This window comes from Balaenoptera musculus, chromosome 1 (genome assembly GCF_009873245.2).
Source record: "Balaenoptera musculus isolate JJ_BM4_2016_0621 chromosome 1, mBalMus1.pri.v3, whole genome shotgun sequence".
In the NCBI taxonomy this organism is placed as follows: domain Eukaryota; kingdom Metazoa; phylum Chordata; class Mammalia; order Artiodactyla; family Balaenopteridae; genus Balaenoptera; species Balaenoptera musculus.
This window is the reverse complement of record NC_045785.1, coordinates 131398194-131420874: the sequence shown is the minus strand read 5'-3', so window position 1 is coordinate 131420874 and position 22681 is coordinate 131398194. Positions and strand designations below refer to the sequence as shown.

At 34.1% G+C, this 22681-nt stretch overlaps 1 protein-coding gene across 4 annotated transcripts in view; it reads left to right on the top strand.

Moving 5' to 3' along the window:
• Positions 1-22681, top strand: part of COP1 (COP1 E3 ubiquitin ligase) — a 269081-nt gene that overhangs the window by 110961 nt on the left and 135439 nt on the right. For all 4 annotated transcript variants that reach the window (XM_036847837.1, XM_036847827.1, XM_036847847.1 and 1 more), the window contains 2 exons: positions 10360-10474; positions 14352-14487. In XM_036847837.1, the coding sequence (XP_036703732.1) occupies positions 10360-10474; positions 14352-14487 (251 nt within the window). The remainder of the gene's footprint in view (positions 1-10359; positions 10475-14351; positions 14488-22681) is intronic.

Below are 22681 nucleotides of genomic sequence, written 5' to 3'. Positions count from 1 at the left end.
AGTGATTCTCTGCTGCACTTTGCTTTTTTATTTTAACAATTTATCATGAAAACAAATCCACAGAAGTTCATAGAACTCTTCCTCATTGTTTTTATAGCTGCATAGGATTATTTAATCAATTTGTTACATAAAAACATGTAGTTTACATTATCTTGTAATTACAAGTAGTACTGCAGTGATTAACTTGTGCATATGTATTTTCATATTGTTGGTGTATCTTCAGTGTAAATTCCTAGACGTGCGGTTTCTGGGTCAAAGATGTAGATGGATGAATGGATGGATGGATGGATGGACGGATGGATGGAGAGACAGACAGAGATTGATATTGCCAAATCATCTTCTTCCCCCAAATAATTGTACCAATTTTCATTTTCCCCAGCAATATATGAACGTGCCTGTTTTCCTAGAGTCTTTCTTAGAGCCTCTCTAAAAGAATGAGTTTTACTTTAAAATTTTTGCCAATCTGTCAAGTGAGAAATACATCTCAGGATAGTTTTATGTTTCTGTACTTATGAATGAAGTTGAACAAACATCTTATCATGTGATTACTGGTATATTAATATACTTATTAGTGGATTATGTATTCATATTTCTGGCCTATTTTTTCTATAAAGTTTTTTATCTGTTTTGTTCAATTTTTAAGATTTGGCAGTATATTAAGAATATTAGCCCTTTATCTGTGATAAATGTTGCCTATATTTTCTTCTGTTTTTTTTTTTGAAACTGTTCAAAATTTTTAAATTATTATTTAAAGTTACCAATCTTTTGTTACCTCTGGGTTTTGAGTCATAGTTCAAAATGTCTACCTGTAACTAGGACATAGAGAAATTTACCCATGTTTTCTTAAAATACTTGTCTCATTTCATGTTTTACACTTAGATTCCTGTTCTGTTTGGAGTTTATTGTTGTGTATATTTTGAGGTGTGGATCTAATTTTGTCTTTATCCAAATGTCTAGTCAGTGTCCCAGCCCACGGTTTAAAAATCTATCTTTGATCGAGTGTTGTGATATGCAGCCTTTCTCATATCAAAAGTTCGGTGTGTAAAATGGATTTATTTCTGGTCTTTCTCTTCTATCTGCTGATGTGTTTCTCTTTTCACTGTCACCTCTTTATGGTATGTTTTAATGTCTGATAAAACTAATTCCTCCAACCCCCCAGCCCTTCTTTTTCAGTGTTTTACAGAATATTCTTTCCCGTTGGTTTTTTCACGTGAACTTTATTATTTTTTAAATTTTATTTAATTTATTTTATTTTTGGCTGTGTTGGGTCTTCGCTGTTGCACGCAGGCTTTCTCCAGTTGCAGCGAGCGGGGGCTACTCTTCATTGTGGTGCATGGGCTTCTCATCACGGTGGCTTCTCTTGTTGCGGAGCACGTGCTCTAGGCACTCGGGCTTCAGTAGTTGTGGCTTGCGGGCTCTAGAGTGCAGGCTCAGTAGTTGTGGCACACGGGCTTAGTTGCTCCGCGGCATGTGAGATCTTCCCGGACCAGGGCTCGCACCCATGTCCCCTTCATTGGCAGGCGGATTCTTAACCACTGCGCCACCAGAGAAGCCCTCACATCAACTTTAGTATCAGTTTCTCTAGCTGCATAAAAAAGCTTCTTAGTATCTTTATTAGAACTGCCTTTAACTTATAAATTACCTTAGGGGGAATTCATATGTTTTTGATATTAAGTTGAGTCTAGGTTTTATTTATTTCTTCATAAGTTTATTCCTAAGTTTCTTTAGAGTTGTAAAAATAAATTTTTAAATTTTGAGATAATTGTAGATTCACATGCAGTTGTAAAAATTAATACAGAGAGAGCCCATGAAAATTCCCTGGTGGTCCAGTGGTTAGGACTCCATGCTTCCACTACTGGCAGCCTGGGTTTGATCCATCCCTGGTTCGGGAACTAAGATTGCACAAACTGCGTGGTGCAGCCAAAACAAAACAAAAAGCATTAAAAAAAACAAACAGAGCCCATGTACCATTTACCCAGTTACCATAATGGTAACACACGAACAATATTGAGCTTTCCAGTCCATGAATATGGTATATCTTTCCATGTATTTTGGTCTTTTAAAAATTCCTCCTGGCAGTGTTTGTGTTTGTAATATAGAGGTCTTCCATGCTTTCATTAAATTAATTTCTAATTCTTTTTGATGCTATTATTGATACAATTATTTTACAATTTTTATTTTCTAATTTGTTGTGAATATATAAACGTACAATTGATTTTTGTACGTTAGCCTTGTTTCTTATTAGCTTGCTAAATTTATTAATTTTCTTTCTAAATTTATTAATTCTAGTAGTTTTGTAGATTCTCAGGAATTTCTATGTAAAATCATATGATCAGCAAAAAGATATTTTTACCTTTTCTAATCTTTGTGTGTTCTCTTCTGTTTCCCCTCACCTCTTCCCCCCTTTCTCCTCTCCTTCTTCCCTCCCCTCCTCTCCTCTCGCCACATCTCCCTTCTCTTCTTTTTCCTCTTTTTCCCTCCCCTTTCCCCCTTATACTTCAACTTATATGTTAGCTCTACATTTTGGTAGATGCCCTTTATCAAGTTGAGGAAGTTTCCTTCTGTTCCTAATTTGTTGAGAAATTTGAACATGTATAGGTGTTGAATTTTGTCAGATGCTTTTTATGCATCTCTTGAAATTTTTTTTTTAATTTAATTTTATTTATTTTTTTATACAGCAGGTTCTTATTAGTCATCCATTTTATACACATCAGTGTATACATGTCAATCCCAATCTCCCAGTTCATCACACACACACCCCCGCCGCGTTCCCCCCTTGGTGTCCATACTTTTTTTCTCTACATCTGTATCTCAATTTCTGCCCTGCAAACCAGGCAGAAATTTTTATATGGATATCTCCTTTATTCTGCCCACTTGATGAATTGCATTCATTGATTTTCTAATATGGAAACAACCCTGCATTCTTGGACTGAACTCCATTTAGTCACGATGAGTTATTCTTTTTACATGTTGTTGAAATTGATTTGCTGTTATTTTGTTGTGGGTGCTTGTTTTCATGAAGGCCCTTATTCCCCTTCTTCTTTCCTTCCCTTCTCCAGTGTCCTCATTGGGTTTGGGTATTACAGCTATGCTGGTCTCAGAAGACAAATTGGGAAGTGTTTTCTGAAAGAGTTTGTTTACAATTAATGTTATATCTTCCTTGAATATTTGGTAGAATTTTCATGTAAAAGTATCTGGGCCCTCTCTTCTGATGTATATGCTGGTTTTCGGTGTATTTATTCTGTCTTATTCTTGAACCCCATAAATTAGATATTATAATTAATGTATGTAAACAATATTTAAAATCACTTACTTGGTTACTAGTTTCCTTGCTTCGCTTTCAATTTTGTGTCTCAGACCTTCTGGTTTGTGTTGTTGAACTTTTCAGTTACATGGTTTCAGAAATTTTTTAAGAAGTAGCTTATTGGAGATAAGCCTTGTTTTCATTTACATGAAAAAATATTTTGCTCATATTGTTGCAGGACAGTTTTGTTGGAATCTGAATTTTAGGTTGGGGTGATTTTCTTTCAACTTTTTAAGGATAACCAAAGTTTACTTTGTTCTGACTTCTCTTATTCCTTTTGAGAAGTATTTTGCTTGTTTAATTGTTCCTGTTAGGTGAATTAACTTTTCTCTTTGTCTGATTTTAAAATCTTTCTGTTTTGTACAAAAACATAGTTTTGCTTTAGTGTGTCTAATTGCAGATTTTTTTTTAAAATTAACTTATTTTTATTTTTATTCATTTTTGGCTGTGTTGGATCTTTGTTGCTGAACGCAGGCTTTCTCTAGTTGGCGGCGAGCGGGGGCTACTCTTTGTTGCAGTGCGGGGGCTTCTCATTGTGGTGGCTTCTCGTTGTGGAGCACAGGCTCTAGGCGCGCGAGCTTCAGTAGATGTGGCATGTGGGCTCAGTAGTTGTGGCTTGTGGGCTCTAGAGCGCAGGCTCAGTAGTTGCGGCGCACGGGCTTAGTTCCTCTGCGGCATGTGGGATCTTCCTGGACCACAGCTCGAACCCGTGTCCTCTGCATTGGCAGACAGATTCTTCACCACTGCACCACCAGGAAAGCCCCGCGGATTTCTTTTTAATTATCCTTCTTGATAGGAATAATTTCTATGTCTGTATTCATGTATGTTTTCAGTTCTGGAAAATTGTCAGCACCAACTCTTCAGATATGTCTTCTTCAGTCTGTTACTCTTTTCTGGGTCTCTGGGGGCCCATATTTTAAACCTTATTATTCTTTTCTTTTTACGTTTCTTTCTTTTTTTTTTTGGAATTTTATTTAATTTATTATTTATAGAGCAGGTTCTCATTAGTTATCCATTTTATACATATTAGTGTACATATGTCAATTCCAATCCCCCAATTCATCAACACCTGACCCCCCCCGCCACTTTCCCACTTGGTGTCCATACGTTTCTTCTCCTCATCTGTGTCTCAATTTCTGCCTTGCAAACTGGTTCATCTGTACCACTTTTCTAGGTTCCACATATATGCGTTAATATACGATATTTGTTTTTCTCTTTCTGACTTACTTCACTCTGTATGACAGTCTGTAGATCCATCCATGTCTCTATAAATGACCCAATTTCGTTCCTTTTTATGGCTGAGTAATATCCCATTGTATATATGTACCACGTCTTCTTTATCCATTCGTCTGTCGATGGGCATTTAGGTTGCTTCCACGACCTGGCTATTGTAAATAGTGCTGCAGTGAACATTGGGGTGCATGTGTCTTTTTGAATTATGGTTTTCTTTGGGTATATGCCCAGTAGTGAGATTGCTGGGTCCTATGGTAATTCTATTTTTAGTTTTTTAAGGAACCTCCATACTGTTCTCCATAGTGGCTGTATCAGTTTACATTCCCACCTTGCAACAGTGCAAGAGGGTTCCCTTTTCTCCACACCCTCTCCAGCATTTGTTGTTTGTAGACTTTCTGAAGATGCCCATTCTGACTGGTGTGAGGTGATACCTCATTGTAGTTTTGATTTGCATTTCTCTAATGATTAGTGATGTTGAGCAGCTTTTCATATGCTTCTTGGCCATCTGTATGTCTTCTTTGGAAAAATGTGTATTTAGGTCTTCTGCCCATTTTTGGATTGGCTTGTTTGTGTTTTTAATATCGAGCTGCATGAGCTGTTTATATATTTTGGAGATTAATCCTTTGCCCGTTGATTCGTTTGCAAATATTTTCTCCCATTCTGAGGGTTGTCTTCTCATCTTGTTTATAGTTTCCTTTGCTTTGCAAAAGCTTTTAAGTTTCATTAGGTCCCATTTGTTTAATTAGTTTTTATTTCCATTACTCTAGGAGGTGGATCAAAAAAGATCGTGCTGTGATTTATGACAAAGAGTGTTCTTCCTATGTTTTCCTCAAAGAGTTTTATAGTGTCCGGTCTTATATTTAGGTCTCTAATACATTTTGAGTTTCTTTTTGTGTATGATGTTAGGGAGTGTTCTAATTTCATTCTATTCCATGTAGCTGTCCAGTTTTCCCAGCACCACTTATTGAAGAGACTGTCTTTTCTCCATTGTATATCCTTGCTCATTTGTCATAGATTAGTTGACCATAGGTGCGTGGGTTTATCTCTGGGCTTTCTATCCTGTTCCATTGATCTGTGTTCCTGTGTTTGTTCCAGTACCATATTGTCTTGATTACTGTAGCTTTGTAGCATAGTCTGAAGTCAGGGAGTCTGATTCCTCCAGCTCCGTTTTTTTCCCTGAAGACTGCTTTGGCTATTTGGGGTCTTTTGTGTCTTCATACAAACTTTAACATTTTTTGTTCTAGTTCTGTAAAAAATGCCATTGGTAATTTGATAGGGATTTCATTGAACCTGTAGATTGCTTTAGGTAGTATAGTCATTTTCACAATATTGATTCTTCCAATTCAAGAACATGGTATATCTCTCCACGTGTTTGTGTCATATTTAATTTCTTTCATCAGTGTCTTATAGTTTTCTGCATACAGATATTTTGTCTCCCTAGGTAGGTTTATCCCTAGGTATTTTATTCATTTTGTTGCAATGGTAAATGGGAGTGTTTCCTTAATTTCTCTTTCACATTTTTCATCATTAGTGTATAGGAATGCAAGAGATTTCTGTGCATTAATTTTGTATCCTGCAACTTTACCAAATTCATTGATTAGCTCTAGTACTTTTCTGGTGGCATCTTTAGGATTCTCTATGTATAGTATCATGTCATCTGCAAACAGTGACAGTTTTACCTTTGCTTTTCCAATTTGTATCCCCTTTATTTCTTTTTCTTCTCTAATTGCCGTGGCTAGGACTTCCAAAACTATGTTGAATAATAGTGGTGAGAGTGGACATCCTTGTCTCATTCCTGATCTTAGAGGAAATGCTTTCAGTTTTTCACCATTGAGAATGATGTTTGCTGTGGGTTTGTTGTATATGGCCTTTATTATGTTCAGGTAGGTTTCCTCTATGCCCACTGTCTGGAGAGCTTTTATCATAAATGGGTGTTGAATTTTGTCAAAAGCTTTTTCTGCATCTATTGAGATGATCATATGGTTTTTATTCCTTAATTTATTAATGTGGTGTATCACATTTATTGATTTGCATATATTGAAGAATCCTTGCATCCCTGGGATAAATCCCACTTGATCATGGTGTATGATCCTTTTAATGTGTTGTTGGAATCTCTTTGCTAGTATTTTGCTTAGGATTTTTGCATCTATATTCGTCAGTGATATTGGTCTGTAATTGTCTTTTTTTGTAGTATATTTTTCTGGTTTTGGTTTCAGGGTGATGGTGACCTCATAGAATGAGTTTGGGAGTGTTCCTTCCTCTGCAATTTTTTGGAAGAGTTTGAGAAGGATGGGTGTTAGCTCTTCTCTAAATGTTTGATAGAATTCACCTGTGAAGCCATCTGGTCCTGGACTTTTGTTTGTTGGAAGATTTTTAATCACAGTTTCAATTTCATTACTTGTGATTGGTCTGTTCATATTTTGTATTTCTTCCTGGTTCAATCTTAGAAGGTTATACCTTTCTAAGAATTTCTCCATTTCTTCTAGGTTGTCCATTTTATTGGCATAGAGTTTCTTGTAGTAGTCTCTTAGGATGCTTTGCATTTCTGCGGTGTCTGTTGTAACTTCTCCTTTTTTCATTTCTAATTTTATTGATTTGAGTCTCTCCCTCTTTTTCTTAATGAGTCTGGCTAATGGTTTATCAATTTTGTTTATCTTCTCAAAGAACCAGCTTTTAGTTTTATTGATCTTTGCTATTGTTTTCCTTGTTTCTATTTCTTTTATTTCTGCTGTGATCTTTATGATTTCTTTCCTTCTGCCAACCTTGGGTTTTGTTTGTTCTTCTTTCTGTAGTTCCTGTAGGTGTAAGGTTAGATTTTTTATTTGAGATTTTTCTTGTTTCTTGAGGTAGGCTTGTATTGCTGTAAACTTCCCTCTTAGAACTGCTTTTGCTGCACCCCATAGGTTTTGGATTGTCGTGTTTTCATTGTCATTTGTCTCTAGGTATTTTTTGATTTCCTCTTTGTTTTCTTCAGTGATCTCTTGGTTATTTAGTAACATATTGTTGAGCCTCCATGTGTTTGTGTTTTTTTATGTTTCTTTCCCTGTAATTGATTTCTAATCTCATAGCATTGTGGTCAGAAAATATGCTTGATACGATTTCAGTTTTCTCAAATTTACTGAAGCTTGATTTGTGACCCAAGATGTGATCTGTCCTGGAGAATGTTCTTTGCACACTTGAGAAGAGAGTATAATCTGCTGTTTTTGGATGGAAAGTCCTATACATATCAGTTAAATCTATTTGGTCTGTTGTGTCATTTAAAGCTTGTGTTTCCTTATTAATTTTCTCTTTGGATGATCTGTCTTTTGGTGTACATGAGGGGTTAAAGTCCCCCACTATTATTGCGTTATCGTCGATTTCCTCTTTTATAGCTGTTAGCAGTTGCCTTATGTATTGAGGTGCTCCTATGTTGGGTGCATATATATTTATAATCGTTATATCTTCTTCTTGGATTGATCCCTTGATCATTATGTAGTGTCCTTCCTTGTGTCTTGTAACATTCTTTATTTTAAAGTCTATTTTATCTGATATGAGTATTGCTACTCCAGCTTTCTTTTGATTTCCATTTGCATGGAATATCTTTTTCCATCCCCTCACGTTCAGCCTGTATGTGTCCCTATGTCTGAAGTGGGTCTCTTGTAGACTGCATATATATGGGTCTTGTTTCTGTATCCATTCAGCAAGCCTGTGTCTTTTGGTTGTAGCATTTAATACATTCATGTTTAAGGTAATTATGGATATGTATGTTCCTGTTACCATTTTCTTAATTGTTTTGGGTTTGTTTTTGTAGGTCCTTTTCTTCTCTTATGTTTCCCACTTAGAGAAGTTCCTTTAGCATTTGTAGTAGAGCTGGTTTGGTGGTGCTGAATTCTCTTAGCTTTTGCTTATCTGTAAAGCTTTTGATCTCTCCATCGAATCTGAATGAGATCCTTGCCAGGTAGAGTAATCTTGGTTGTAGGTTCTTCCCTTTCATCACTTTAAATATGTCATGCCACTCCCTTCTGGCTTGTAGAGTTTCTGCTGAGAAATCAGCTGTTAACCTTATTGGAGTTCCCTTGTATGTTATTTGTTGTTTTTCCCTGCTGCTTTCAATAATTTTTCTTTGTCTTTAATTTTTTCCAGTTTGATTTCTATGTGTCTTGGCATGTTTCTCCTTGAGTTTATCCTGCCTGGGACTCTCTTTGCTTCCTGGACTTGGGTGTTTATTTCCTTTCCCATGTTAGGGAAGTTTTCGACTCTAATCTGTTCAAACATTTTCTTGGATCCTTTCTCTCTCTCTTCTCCTTCTGGGACCCATATAATTCAAATGTTGTTGCGTTTAATGTTGTCCCAGAGGTGTCTTAGGTTGTCCTCATTTCTTTTCATTCATTTTTTAAAATTCTGTTCCGCATCAGTGAATTCCACCATTCTGTCTTCCAGTCCACTTATCCATTCTTCTGCCTCAGTTATTGTGCTATTGATTCCTTCTAGTGTATTTTTCATTTCAGTTATTGTATTGTTCATCTCTGTTTGTTTGTTCTTTAATTCTTTTAGGGTTTTGTTAAACATTTCTTGCATCTTCTCGATCTTTGCCTCCATTCTTTTTCCAAGGTACTGGATCATCCTCAGTATCATTATTCTGAATTCTTTTTCTGGAATAAACCTTAGTGTTCTGTCTTCTATGTCTCTTTTCTTCTCTTACAAATTTTTCTGTCTTCTTGACTTTATTCCTTCATTTTGAGTAGTTCTTTCAGGTTTATCTTCCACTTTGCAAATTCTCTTTTTATTCTCCAAATCTAATACTTGTTCTTTTGTAGGTATTTGTCCTCAAATCCGATTGTCCTCTTCTTTCCCTTTTTCTACATCTTATATTTTGTTTGCCATTACTTGAGTTCAGCTTCCTGTTTTGTTGTTTATCTTTTGGAAAATAGTCTTTTTTTCTTCTGATCCAAGCACAGCTTTAAAATAATTCTTACTTACCATCTACTTTTAACAGGAGTTCACTTTAGATAAGTGTTTTTTGTTCATTGTAGTAACTTAATATTTCTTAGTTAATACTTTTGCAGTTTTGTTTTTTTTTTTTTTTTTTTTTTTTTTTTTAGTTCTGGTATTCTTATTGGTGAACTTATGTCATCTCAGGATCTCATTATGTGTCTTATCTCTTTATCTGTTAATGTGCCACAAGCATAATAGTTAGTAACCATTTGTGGAAGAGTTTTCATACCCTTTTAATTAACATGGTGTTGGTAATATTATATGTTTAGGATTATAGACTTTTTTAATAAGTTTTATATGCCAGTGTATTTCAGATTTGTTTTTGTTCTCTAAATATGTATATATGTGATTTAGTTTTTTGGGTCTTCTAATGTATATGTCAAACTATTTAGTACATACATATTAACTACCCCTTCACCTAATAATCAGTGTTAAATACCTATTTTGTACAGCCAAGCCGTGTTCCTATTATTCAAAAGGTATAGGGTGTAATATAGGGATGATGAAGCAGTAATTAGTTTTCTTTTGGTAATGGTTTTCTAACAATTGATGCATATTAAAGTAAAATTCTCAAAATTCTAAATTTCAGAATAGCCCTTATAATGGATTCTATCTCCATTTAATTTGGAGAGTTGAAGGAAGTTTCTCATTTTATTCTCATAAAATTGACCTATTTTCCCTTTAAATTAAGAATTCGAAATGTGGTCTAAGAACTGTGGGATTTTGCTATTTGTAATTATTTTAATGTGAACTTTTGAAGTGAAATATTCAAGCATTTGGATATTCTGTGTAGAAAAATAGTATGATTTGTTCTGAGTTACAACTGTCTTTTCTTGTTATCACCTTAGACAAAGAAACAGCCCTGGTATAACAGCACATTAGCATCAAGACGAAAACGACTCACTGCTCATTTTGAAGACTTAGAGCAATGTTACTTTTCTACAAGGATGTCTCGTATCTCAGGTACATTCAGGACTTCTTAAAATATCTCAGGTTCATATTTCATATCCGTATCTAGCTTCTTATGCTGGATTTATGGAAAGCAAAAGTGTCTATTTTCAACATAGTCTAGCACAGCATTGTGGAGGTTCTTAGACACCTTGGAGAACATTGCTTTTCCATATCTATTTTTGTTCTCTTTCTTTATTTGGGAGTTTTTAATCTGTATATAGTGAGCTGTATAAAGTTAAAAAAAAATCAGCCATGAATATGTAGCTAGCAAAAGTAAGTTCCATTCAGTTGCCTTCTATTCTTCAACATTTATTAAGTTCTAAGCACTATCCTCTGTGCTAAGAATAAAAAGATGAAAGTACTTGTACCTGTCGTCAAGGAGTATTATGAATTTAGTGGGGGAAAGCAACAGGTGGATAATTCTATGTGATATTTTATGTTATATACATATGCAAAGCGTATTAAGGGAATAGAGAAAAATATCCACTAATATAACTGGGAGTGAAAAAGCCATGCCACGTTGAAAATGGAGAAATGTAAGAGAATGATTCCTGTAGGGATTTCAGAGATGTTGTATTTAGTCAAGGCTAGTATTAATTAACTAAAAAAGGTAATTAGAAACATATTCAAAGTAGAGGAAATAACTTATGCAAAGATTTGTACACAATAGCATAGAGTATTTTTATTGCTATAGAGAAGTAATGTAGTTCTGTGCCCTTTTTGTTAGTTCTCTGATCTTTAGCCTTTCTTGGTGTCTTTGCTCACTAGTGCAGTAGGGACATTTATACAGACCCAGCAGGGTTTTTTTTTTAAGGTTTATAGATGGTGCATGTAAAATACAATGCTTGGTATAAGTTAGATTCTCAATTAATTGATGTCATTTGTAATACACCTGCTCAAAATGAGGACCGCCAAGGAAAAAAATGTCTGATATTTTATTAATTGTTAAAAATTTTGCCTTGGTTTTCTCTTGAATAGGCATGTTTGTATTATAATCCACACATTATAGAGAGAGAATCTTTGGAGAAATTTGCCTCAGGACTGGAGGTGGCAGAAAAATGTATATAGATTCACATAGCATTTTTCCTCTGAAGACTAGAAGAAAGCCAAACTTTGTTTATAAGTGTGTTTGAAATTAATAGTCAACAGTTTTCATACAGACGGAAAGCTCTCATTGTATTGTCTTGAGAATTGAGCCCCTTATTAAACTTCTGTAATAGTCTATAAACTATAGTAGGAAGCTGTAACATTGAAAGTGGTCTGAGACCTACATTCTACTGACTGGCAGAGGGTTCATGTTAACCCTTTCAGATGTTATTTGTTGGTATGATGTTGAAATACAACCACAGGCAAATGGCAGACATTAAAAAAAGAGAGAGAGCAAGATGGGAAAGAGAGATTGGAGTAGGCTATTGATTAATAATTTGTAAATAACTATAGTATAGGCATGCTGTGGGATAGTAAAGGTAATCACAAACCAATTTAATTTATTTTGGAGATATAGCTTTATAGGGAGGTAGACTAGTAAGTTAAAACCAGGAGGAAGATTAGATTTTTATTTTTGTAGACATGGCTGTATTGTACTTAACACATGTTGTCTTTAGTTTTTAGGAATCTCAAATTTAACTTAACAAATTTGCACAGTGTCTACACTAATCATATTGCTGAATATGGAGTCCCTCCTAGTGTCCTTGGCTGTAAAGAGGAAATTTAAACTTCTTTGTAATGGGGTACCTAAGAGTTTGATTGTCCTTTTGTATATTTTCAAATGAGAATCCACTCCCCATCCCCAACTTTTATTTTCATCTATGAAAATGAGACATGAAGACGAAGAAATAAATGCTTTGAACTCTTAATTGTAATTGGAAGAGAAGCTCAGTTATAAAGCATTAGAAGAGAGAAGAGACGCTGAACACACTTTTGCAAACTAATCTGTAATTAGGAGAGGTGATACGCCATCAGATATGTATGGGTATTGATCATAAACCAACCAAGCAAACAAAATCCTACCTTTTTACAACCAGATAAGTGAAATCTAATCCCTATGCTTTCAGATACTGAAATAACTGCTTTTAGTGTTATTTTTATAACTTCTGTTGAAAGTAGGTGTTAAATGAGTGGATATGATGGCCAGAAGTTCAACTACCCTAGAAAAGGATTGTGATCTTCTACAGAATAGACATTCTTGAATGCTTGTGAATTTTATGTACTTAGGGATTGATGTCAAAATGTTGAAAGAATATATTAATATTAAAACAATTTTTAAATGGCTAGCTAAAGTAACTGTCTTTTCAGTATTTACTACATTAAGTAGCTCACAGTAATAGGGTTATATATAAAAAGAACCAGTTACATGGTTGGATGCATGTTGTATCCAAACCACTTTGCTGTACAGTTGATACCCCTCCCTTTTGCAATAACCTATGTTTTATTTATAATTTGTTGAATTTCCTGAGAATAATTTTTGTGGACCAAGTACTTTAGCTCAATAACATTTTGATATTTCATGCTAATTGGGTTTGTTCCTTTTGCGTTTTCTTGAATGGAAACACTACAAAATTGAGCCCTTTTAATGTGGGTCGTTAGATGACTATGTTAAGTTAGTGTTTAAATCTTTAAAATGTAAAATATTAGGGACAGAAGCTTACTTAGTTTCCTCAAATAATTGTTTGTTTTTCTTTATAATAATTGTTAGATAAAGTTCTTCATGTCAGCAATTCAAGATAACTGGAAATCTCCAGATAAAATAAATAAATTCTTTATTACATATCATATAGTAGAGTAATAGTAACTCTTTTGACTTAATGATTCTTACAGCTTAATTTCTTTTTGCTTACTAGTATTTTCAGAGGACATTTAAGAAGGGAAATCACAAAAGTTTACCTTAAAAAAGTTCTGTGTGTGTTTGTATGTATATGAGCTAAGAATAAGGAAGAAGGTATGAAAACACAGTGTTGTAACAGGCTTATTTCAAGTTTCAATATAGAAAGCTAACTAAAGTAATTGTGTCCTTTTCTTTCTTTGGAAGGGAAAACACAAGTCCAAACTTTAAGCAGTTTTGAAAAACAATGTTTTTATTCATGATTCCACTGTAGGCCTGTTTCTACATTGGAGAGTAAATTAGCTGTCTTCTCAGGTCCTTTATAACCTGATTTTGTGATTGAAATTCTACATCATTTAGTTATGAATAGTTTACTGAAATGGACTTTACTCAAAGTATTTGTAAAGAGTTCTATTGGATGGAATTATTGTTTTCCATATTCCACCAAGACATTTGAGTGAACCTATTTTAAGTTTGATGTTGAAAATTAATAATTCATACACTGCAGTTTTTTACTGTCATCCCATAATTGGATTTGAAACACTTCAAAGTATTATGCGAACAAATATTTCACTTTCTTTTTACTTAAAAATCAATTTTTAATCTAAATTATGTTATTATTTATTGTTTTGACTATAAGTAAACATGAACATGAAGATGTATCCCTGTAAACATGTTCCTTTAACAAATACTCTGTCCAGTATATATACTTGTCTCTCCACCCTCACCTTCTTCACTGATAAGGGGTTTTGTTTTAATAAATGATTTAACTTCTCTTGATCAGAGGTACTTTTTTTTGTTTTTGCAAGAAATTATTGCTTAAAAAAGAAAAAGAATTCACAGTATGTTCTTACTGGTGTTGAAAGAGACAGTGTCTTTCAAGAACCACTGAGAAAGTTTTCTTAAAAGTTGTAAGATCAGCTCATTAATTTGTATATGTTAGTCCTCTGTAAGTACTCTTGAAGAGTTGTTGTTTGTGTTTAGAATATAGTTTTTAGTCTGTGGATATTGCTCTTTGACTTATGTTGCAGTTCAATTCATTTATTTTATTTTGTTTTCTTCATATAGATGACAGTCGAACTGCGAGCCAGTTGGATGAATTTCAGGAATGCTTGTCCAAGTTTACTCGATATAATTCAGTACGACCTTTGGCTACATTATCATATGCTAGTGATCTCTATAATGGTTCCAGCATAGTTTCTAGGTAAGTATGGGGCAGCATACTATTTTCTTACTATTTTCTTTTGCAGGAGTGTCTAGAATTTAATTGAATTTGAGAAGCAGTTATAGTGTTATGGTTAAGAGCCTCTGTTCTGAAATCCAGGTTGCCTGCCAATTTTTAGCTCTGCGGTCTTAGGCAAGTTTCTGAATCTCTTTAGTCCTCAATTTATCTCTAAAATGTAATGATTGTTAGTATCCGCCTCATAGGGCTGCAGTTTGTTTTCTTGTAATTCTTTTGTGTGGTTTTAATGACAAGGTGTGCTCCTAATAAATGCTCTCTCCTCTTCAGTTTTTTAGAAGAGTTTGTAAAGAATTGGTGTTATTTCTTCCTTACATATTTTGTACAATTCCCCAGTGAAGCCATCTTGGTCTTGAGTTTTCTTTGAGGGAAGATTTTTAAATACAAATCCAATTTTTAGAAGAGATATAAGGCTAATCAGGTTATCCATTTCTTCTTGATTGAGCATTATTTTTAGTTTGTGCCTTTCAAGGAATTTGTCCATTTCATCTAGGTTGTTGAATTTATTGGCATACAAGTGTTTATAGTATTCCTTTATTATCCTTTTGATGTCTTTAGATTCTGTAATGATTTTTCCTTTCTCATCCTTGATTTCAGAAATTTGTTTCCTTTTTTTTTTTTTATACTTAATAGTCTGGCTTAGAAGTTTTCAATTTTATTTATCTTCTCAAAGAACCAGCTACTGGTTTATTGATACTGTCTATTTTTCTGTTCTCTGTTTCATTGATTTCTACTCTTAACTTTATTATTTCACATTTTCTGCTTTCTTTAGGAGTAATTTGCTCTTATCTTGCTAGTTTCTTAAGGTAGAAACTGAAATGATTGAGTTGAAACCTTTCTTCTTTTCTAATATAGATAATTTGTGTTATAAATTTCCCTCCAAGTGTTGCATTAACTGCATCTCACAAATTTTGATGTGATTGATACCTTTTCTTTTTTCCAAAAATTTTTTTATTCTGGTAAAATACACATGACATAAAATTTACCATCTTAATAAGTGTACTGTTCAGTGTTATTGAATGCATTCATAATACTGTGCAACTGTCATCACCATCCATCTCTTTAATACTTGACATCTTGTAAAACTGAAACTCAGTACCCATTAAACAATAACTCCTTGTTTCCTCTTGCCCCCAGTCCTGGCAACCACCATTCTACTTTCTTTGTCTATGATTCTGACTATTGCAAGTATCTCATATAAGTGGAATGGTGCAATATTTGTCTTTTTGTGACTGGCTTATTTCACTTAGTGTGGTATCATCAGTGTACATCCATGCTATAGCATATGTCAGGATTTCCTTCCTTTTTAAGGCTGAATAACATTCCATTGCATGTATATAACACATTTTGGTCATCTGTCTGTCTGTCAAAGGATACTTGTGTTGCTTCCATGTTTTAGCTACTGTGAATAATGCTACTATGAACATGGGTGTAAAACTATCTCTTTGAGACCTTGCTTGCGATTCTTTTGGGTATATACCCAGAAATGGAATTGCTGGATCAAATGGTAATTCTATTTTTAATTTTTTGAGGAACTGCCATACTATTTTCCACCAGGGCTATACCATTTTGCATTTCTACCAGCAGAGCCTAAGGGTTCCAATTTCTCCACATCTTTGCCAGTATTTATATTCTGTTTTTTTGATAGTAGCCATTCTACTGGGTATGAGGTTAGGTTTGATTGCTTAGATTTGATTTGAATTTCCCTAATGATTAGTGATGTTAAATGTCTTTTCATGTGCTTATTGGTCATTTGTATATCTTCTTCGGGAAAATGTCTTTTCAAGTCCTTTGTCCATTTTTGAATCGAGTTTGTTTTTTATTGTTGGTTTCAGGAGCTTTCTATATATTCTGAATATTAATCCTTTATCAGATTTATAAATATTTTCTCTCATTCTGTGGGTTGCCTTTTTACTCTGTTGATATTATTGTCTGTTGTCAATGCACACAGTTTAAAAATTTTTATGAAGTCTTATTTGTCTATTTTTTCTTTTGTTGCTTGTGCCTGTGGTGTCATATCCAAGAAATCATTGCCAAATCCCAAGTTGTGAAAAGAATTTTATGGTTTTAGATTTAGGTTGTTGATCCATTTTGAATTAATTTTTGTATATAGTTTTAGGTAAGGATCTAACTTCATTCTTTTGCATGTGAATATCTAGTTTTCTCAGAACCATTTTTGAAAAAACTGTCCTTTCTCCAGTGAATGGTCTTGGCACTCTTGTCAAAAATCCTTTGACCATATATGCAAGGGTTTATTTCTGTGTTCTCTCTTCTATTCCATTGGTGTATATGTCTGTTTTTATCTATGTTTTTTGATTACTGTAGCTTTGTAGTAAGTTTTGAAATCAAGAAGTATGAGTCCTCTAGCTACTTCAGGTCCTTTGGAAATCTGTGTGAATCTTAGGATGGGTTTTTCTATTTCTGAAAAAAAAGTCATTGGGATTTTGATAGGAATTGCATTAAATCTGTAGATCACTTTGGGTGGTATCTGACATCTTAACAATATTCAGCCTTCCAGTCCATGAACATGGGGTATGTTTTCATTTATGTCTTAGTTTCTTTCAGCAATGTTTAGTACTTCTCATTGTACAAGTCACCTCCTTTGTTAATTCCTAAATATTTTTTTGATGCTCGTGTAAATGAAATTGTTTCTGTAATTTTCTTTTTAGATTGTTCATTGTTATTATATCAAAGATGTGATATTTTTCAGTTTCACTCATTTCAAAATCTTTTAAATTTCAAATTTGATTATATTTAGACTCATGGACTACTGAGACATTAGTTTTCAAATATTAGGGTTTTCTAGTTATCTTTTTGTTATTAATTTATATTATTTTTATCTTCATCACCTTGACCATTCTTTAAAAATTTTTAATAAATTTTCTAATATACATAAAGATGGAAAGAATAGAATCCTTTATACAGTCATCTCCCAGACTCATCAGTGATCCAAATTTTGCTGTACTTGCTTTGTTTATACTCTTCATTCTTACTTTCTTTGCTTAAGTATTTTGAAGCAAATCCCAGGTGTTATGTCATTTCAACCGTAGATTCTTAAGAATCTCTATGTCTTAAAATATGGATATTGTATAACCACGGGGCTTTATCACCTCTAACACAATTAGCAGTAGTCCCTTGGAATCATCAAATTGCTAGTCTATGTTCAAATTTTATAGAGAGAATGAAGAAGCCTTAAAAAAGATGTTTTTGATGTGGATCAGGAATTTGACAATTTTTACCTTTTTAAAAATTGCTGAAACTACATGTGCTTTTCCATTTTAATGACTGAGATTTTTATTTATGTATATGAATACTGATCTTGAAATTCAGGCCATTAGCTAAAGAGACTGTTGCATTAAATCTTTTATTGTATTCAAGCTTGTTGTTTAACTTGGTAACAAGACAAAAATCATACATTTATTTATTTTTCTATATGTTGGCAGTGTAAGTTTTCCTAATCAGGCACTGGAGTGATTAAAGTTTTAAAATGGAGTAAATTGTGGGTTTTGTTTAACTAATTAATTAAATTAGTAATTAACCTATTTAACAAAAATTTGTTGACTACCTAGTGTGGGAGAGGCTAGGAGTGTAATCATGAACAGGCCAGCTTTGATGCTTGGATTCAGGAGAGCTCTCAATTTTATTTCAGTGCCTTTATAGAAGAAATAATACTGATCTGGTATGTACATATTTACTTATAATTATATGGCTCTACCCAACTGAAATGTAATACAGATTAGAACTCTGTTGTAATAACGATTAATGTCCCTGACCATTGTGAATTCATCCTATATTGTATTTTCTTCTCCATTTAAAAATGAACAAAAAACCAAAAACAAAATAAAAATTTCCTTCTTAACTTCATATTACAAAAGCAGCATTTCTAGTTAGAAAATGTAGGATTGGTTATACATCTCTAGGTATTCAAAAAAGTGTAAGAACTATTCTTCATTCTTGAAAGCCATTTTAGCTTGATATAATGTAATTCTATTTTTTAAAAAATAAGTAAACCTTGATCATATAAAGACATTTATATCAGAGTGCTGTGTTTTCTGAGGCAGACATTTACTGTTACAGGAAGACTTAAGATTTCAGTTTAGAAATATAACTTACTGAAAGTGAGATTAGTTATATCAAAATATTTCAAGCAAAATAAAAAATTTAAAGGTACCTTTAGTTGTTTCATCTTCATGTTGACATCCATTCTTTTCTCTTATTTACATTGAATTAACATTTCTGAAGGAAAAATTTCCAATTTAAGAAGTTTATCAGGCAGAACGCTTGAAGGACTATAATAGGCAGCAGCAAAGGAACATAGTATCCATAGTATTGAAGGGACTTTGAAACTTTCACAATCCTGGTGATTTTTTGCTTTTTCTAGTTTCTCACATTCAGACACATCATTGATAATAAATTCATTTTAAAGGCTTTTAATTCCTTGCAAATTAGGACATTTAATGAAGAATTTCTTTTGGGAAGAGGGGTGAAGACGTGTTAGAGATGACAATGTTGAATTTGGTGCATTATTTCATTACATTGTAAAAAAAATTATTCTTACTGTAAAATTGCATGACATGTATTTAGTGTTGGTCATTTATTGCAGTGAGAATCTCACTGAGAGAAAAAGCTGAACCGGAAGCTTTCACTTTTAAAATACGTCTTCCTTTGCTTATGGATCACTTTGGGTTATTTAACACCATACTCGTGAGTCCACAAGGTGGCAGCATTTGTTTACTTTGACACTGTCTCAACTAATAGACAATAGAAAAGGTATGAAATCAGAGGCTTATAGTGAAGTTCATTCTCATAAATACTAGATGGTCCTAGGTTAACGTCACCAAGTAAGAGAAAGGATAGAGAACTTTTCTTACACATAGCAATAATGGAACATTTTGCATTTTTTCTTGAATTAGGTATTCATGACCACCAGAGAGGAATGAAACTGCATTGTTTAAACTTACTGAATACTTAGTAGCAATGGCTGTTGAATTCTTGGTTTGAACATTGCATACCTAGATTGTTTTGGTTAAAATTGTTATACACTCCCTCTGTAGTTTACAGATTATGTTAACATTTTTGCTTATATTTTCTCAAACTCTTGAATTAGACTTACATCAGGCATTAGTAAATTCATAAGAAGAAAATGATTATATATTGTGGCATTTTTTTGCTGCTGGTAATGTAGTGTTTGATTACTTTTCTTCAGACACCATTGTAAGTATTTTACATGACCTTGTAAGTATTTCACTAACTCATTTAATCTTTACTGTGGAGTAAGGCATTGCTATTAATCTCATTCTACAGATGAGGAATTGAGGTAGAGAGAAATTTTCTAACTTGTCCAAGATCAACACAGTGCTAGTAAATGACAGAACTAAGATTTGAACTAAGACATTCTGGGCCCTGTGTTCTGCTGTTCTGTTGTCCCTTCAGGGTCTGTTGAAACCTTGGGAAAAGTTTCTGAAAGCACTTTACTTTTGAGAGAAACAAAAGAAGTAATTCTTTTGAGTTTCTGATACTTTGTATCCTTATTACTGTCTTGTCTAACTTGGCCTCGATAATGAAAATTTTTTATTTTTAATTTAATGTAGATATGACGTTCCAGTGTCACTTTTGCCATAGTTTGAAAGTATTCAAATTAAATATTTATTTTTTTGTAGTAGCCAGTTATAAGGATTGTTTTTTACTAAACTTCAGTTTATAATGACAATAAGTGCTGATCCAGGTTTAGGGTACCTTTTAATATATTCTTTATTGTAGAATGCCGTGAGTTTTAAATTTGTACTTAAAAATAGGTTGTCTCCAGGTAATTAATTACTTGGTAAGGAAGAAGTATGATTTTTAGGACGACTTATGCACTTCTCTTTTTGTCAAAAGATATTTCTGTTATTTGTAAAGAGTTATCGGGCCATCTGGGGTTGATGAGAAATGGGAGGAGTGGGAGTGCAGAGGAAAGGATTTTTTTTTTTTTTTTTTTTTTTTTTTCAGAATTTGGCCCAGGACCAGTTTTTTAAAGCAGTAATTTAAAAAATTGTGTTCTAGGCTTGAAGCTTCATCAGGGAGGGAGTCTTATCTGCCTTATTTCCCGCTGCATCTCCATGCCTGGCACATGGTAGGTGCCCATTAGTAAATAGTTGTTGAATGAATGGATGAATGAATGGAAAACTTTCTGCATGCTCTGGGAGGACCCAGAGCAGGCACGGCTCTAGCAGTTGTCTACCTTAACCTGCTTTTACATATTTGCTTTCTGATAAGTATTCCTTTGAAGAAAGTATCCCTAGGCTAAAAAAGAAGTCTGTAAATCACCAATGACACATGACAGAAAAATAAGTTAATGTTAACAACTTAAAATAGAAGCGTCCAAGATTGTCAGCATGTGTTAATGAGTTTCCTACTTCTGTGACAATTCAAGATACAGGCTAAAGATGAAATACACACAGTCTAAGTTTAAGCGTTAGAAATTGCTACATCCTCTCTCTTCCCCATAGCCTCTTTCCTACCTTTTTCCTCTTCTCATCTCAATTCGTCTTATTTTTCCTGTTTATTTTCCTTTGCCCTTGCTTACGCTGAGGCTTGTCAGTAGCACATAGTGAAACCATAAACTCAAATCATTTTATGCTTATTACCACAAAGAAAGTGTTAGTTAAGCTAGCATTTGAGATTTTACTAGACTAGTAAGTTTGTCACTAATCAGAACATAAAATAGATGCCTACAACAAAGGCTTAGAATTAGAATGCTGCCTTTTATTCATGATAAAATTATTTACCTGGAGAAGAGTAGAGTTTGTTAACCTAATGACTCTCTTCAAATAATCAAAGTAAAAGAGGAATTAGAGTGGTTCTGTTTGGTACCAAGAGATAAAAGTAGGACTAACGGCTGGAAGCCACATTTTAAGGTTAATATAAGGAAGATCTTTGTAGTCAGCAGTGTGTAGAAGTGGAATAGGCTTCATCGGGAGGTAGTTGCCGTATGCTCTTCTTAGTTTTTAAAACTAAGCTCTAGTTTTTCTTTTCTTTTTTTTTAATCGAGAAAAATTTTCTGCAGTCCTGAGATCAGTTATATGTGTATGTTCACCTGTATTTTTCTAAGATATTGTTTTTGTTTTAACTTTTCAAAATTGTACCTATTCATAACAAATACTTTAAGTGCTGAGAGTACAAATAAGAGTGATACACAGAATAGTGGAGAGACAAACCTATAAGCCAATATATAGAATAAAGTGTTGTAAGTGCTATGAAAGCATCTACTGGGTACAACATGGAGAATGGATTTGAAAGAAGCAAGAGTAGGAAGTAGGGAGATCCAATATATAGGTGGTTGCTGAAACTGGCCAGGCATAGCATCAATACATGATGATGGCTTGTGACCTGTACTAGGGTAAGGTCAGTGAGGCTTAGGTGAAGAAGTATTTAAAAAATATTTGGGGACTGGGGACTTCCCTGGTGGCCCAGTGGTTAAGAATCCTTCCTTCCAATGCAGGGGATGCGGGTTCATCCCTGATCAGGGAGCTAAGATCGCACATGCCCCGGGACAACTAAGCCCACGCACACCAACTACTGAGCCCACATACCACAACTAGAGAGCCCACATGCCACAATTAGAGAGCCCACGCACCACAACTACTGAGCCCACATGCCACAACTAGAGCGAAGCCCACGCGCCGCAGCACAGAGCCTGCGCGCTGCAATGAAAGACCCCACGTGCTGCAGCTAAGGCCTGATGCAGCCATAAATACATACATACATACATACATAAATAAATAAATAAATAAATAAATATTTTTAAAAATATTTGGGGACTAAGGTAGACAAAACTTGATGATTGATGGGTGTTGTCCTTGAAGGAGAGGAATATAGCTTCCAGGCTTTAGGCTTGAGGAGCTCGGCTGAAAAATATTGGTGTCATTTACAGAGATAGGGATACTGGAAGAAGAGTAGGTTTAAAGGTAAGGAGGCACATGGGAGATTATGCATAGGCTCTTTGGTCGTACAGAGAAGAGGTCTGTGAATATGGGAATTTGTACAGTTGATAATTGACATCATGGTTGTAGACTCATAGAGCTCCAACATGCAAAGATCAGGTAGACGAGGAGGAACCCGTAAAGCAGATCAAGAAGGTTCTCAGATGAAAATGAAAACTAGGAGAGTTTATTGCCAT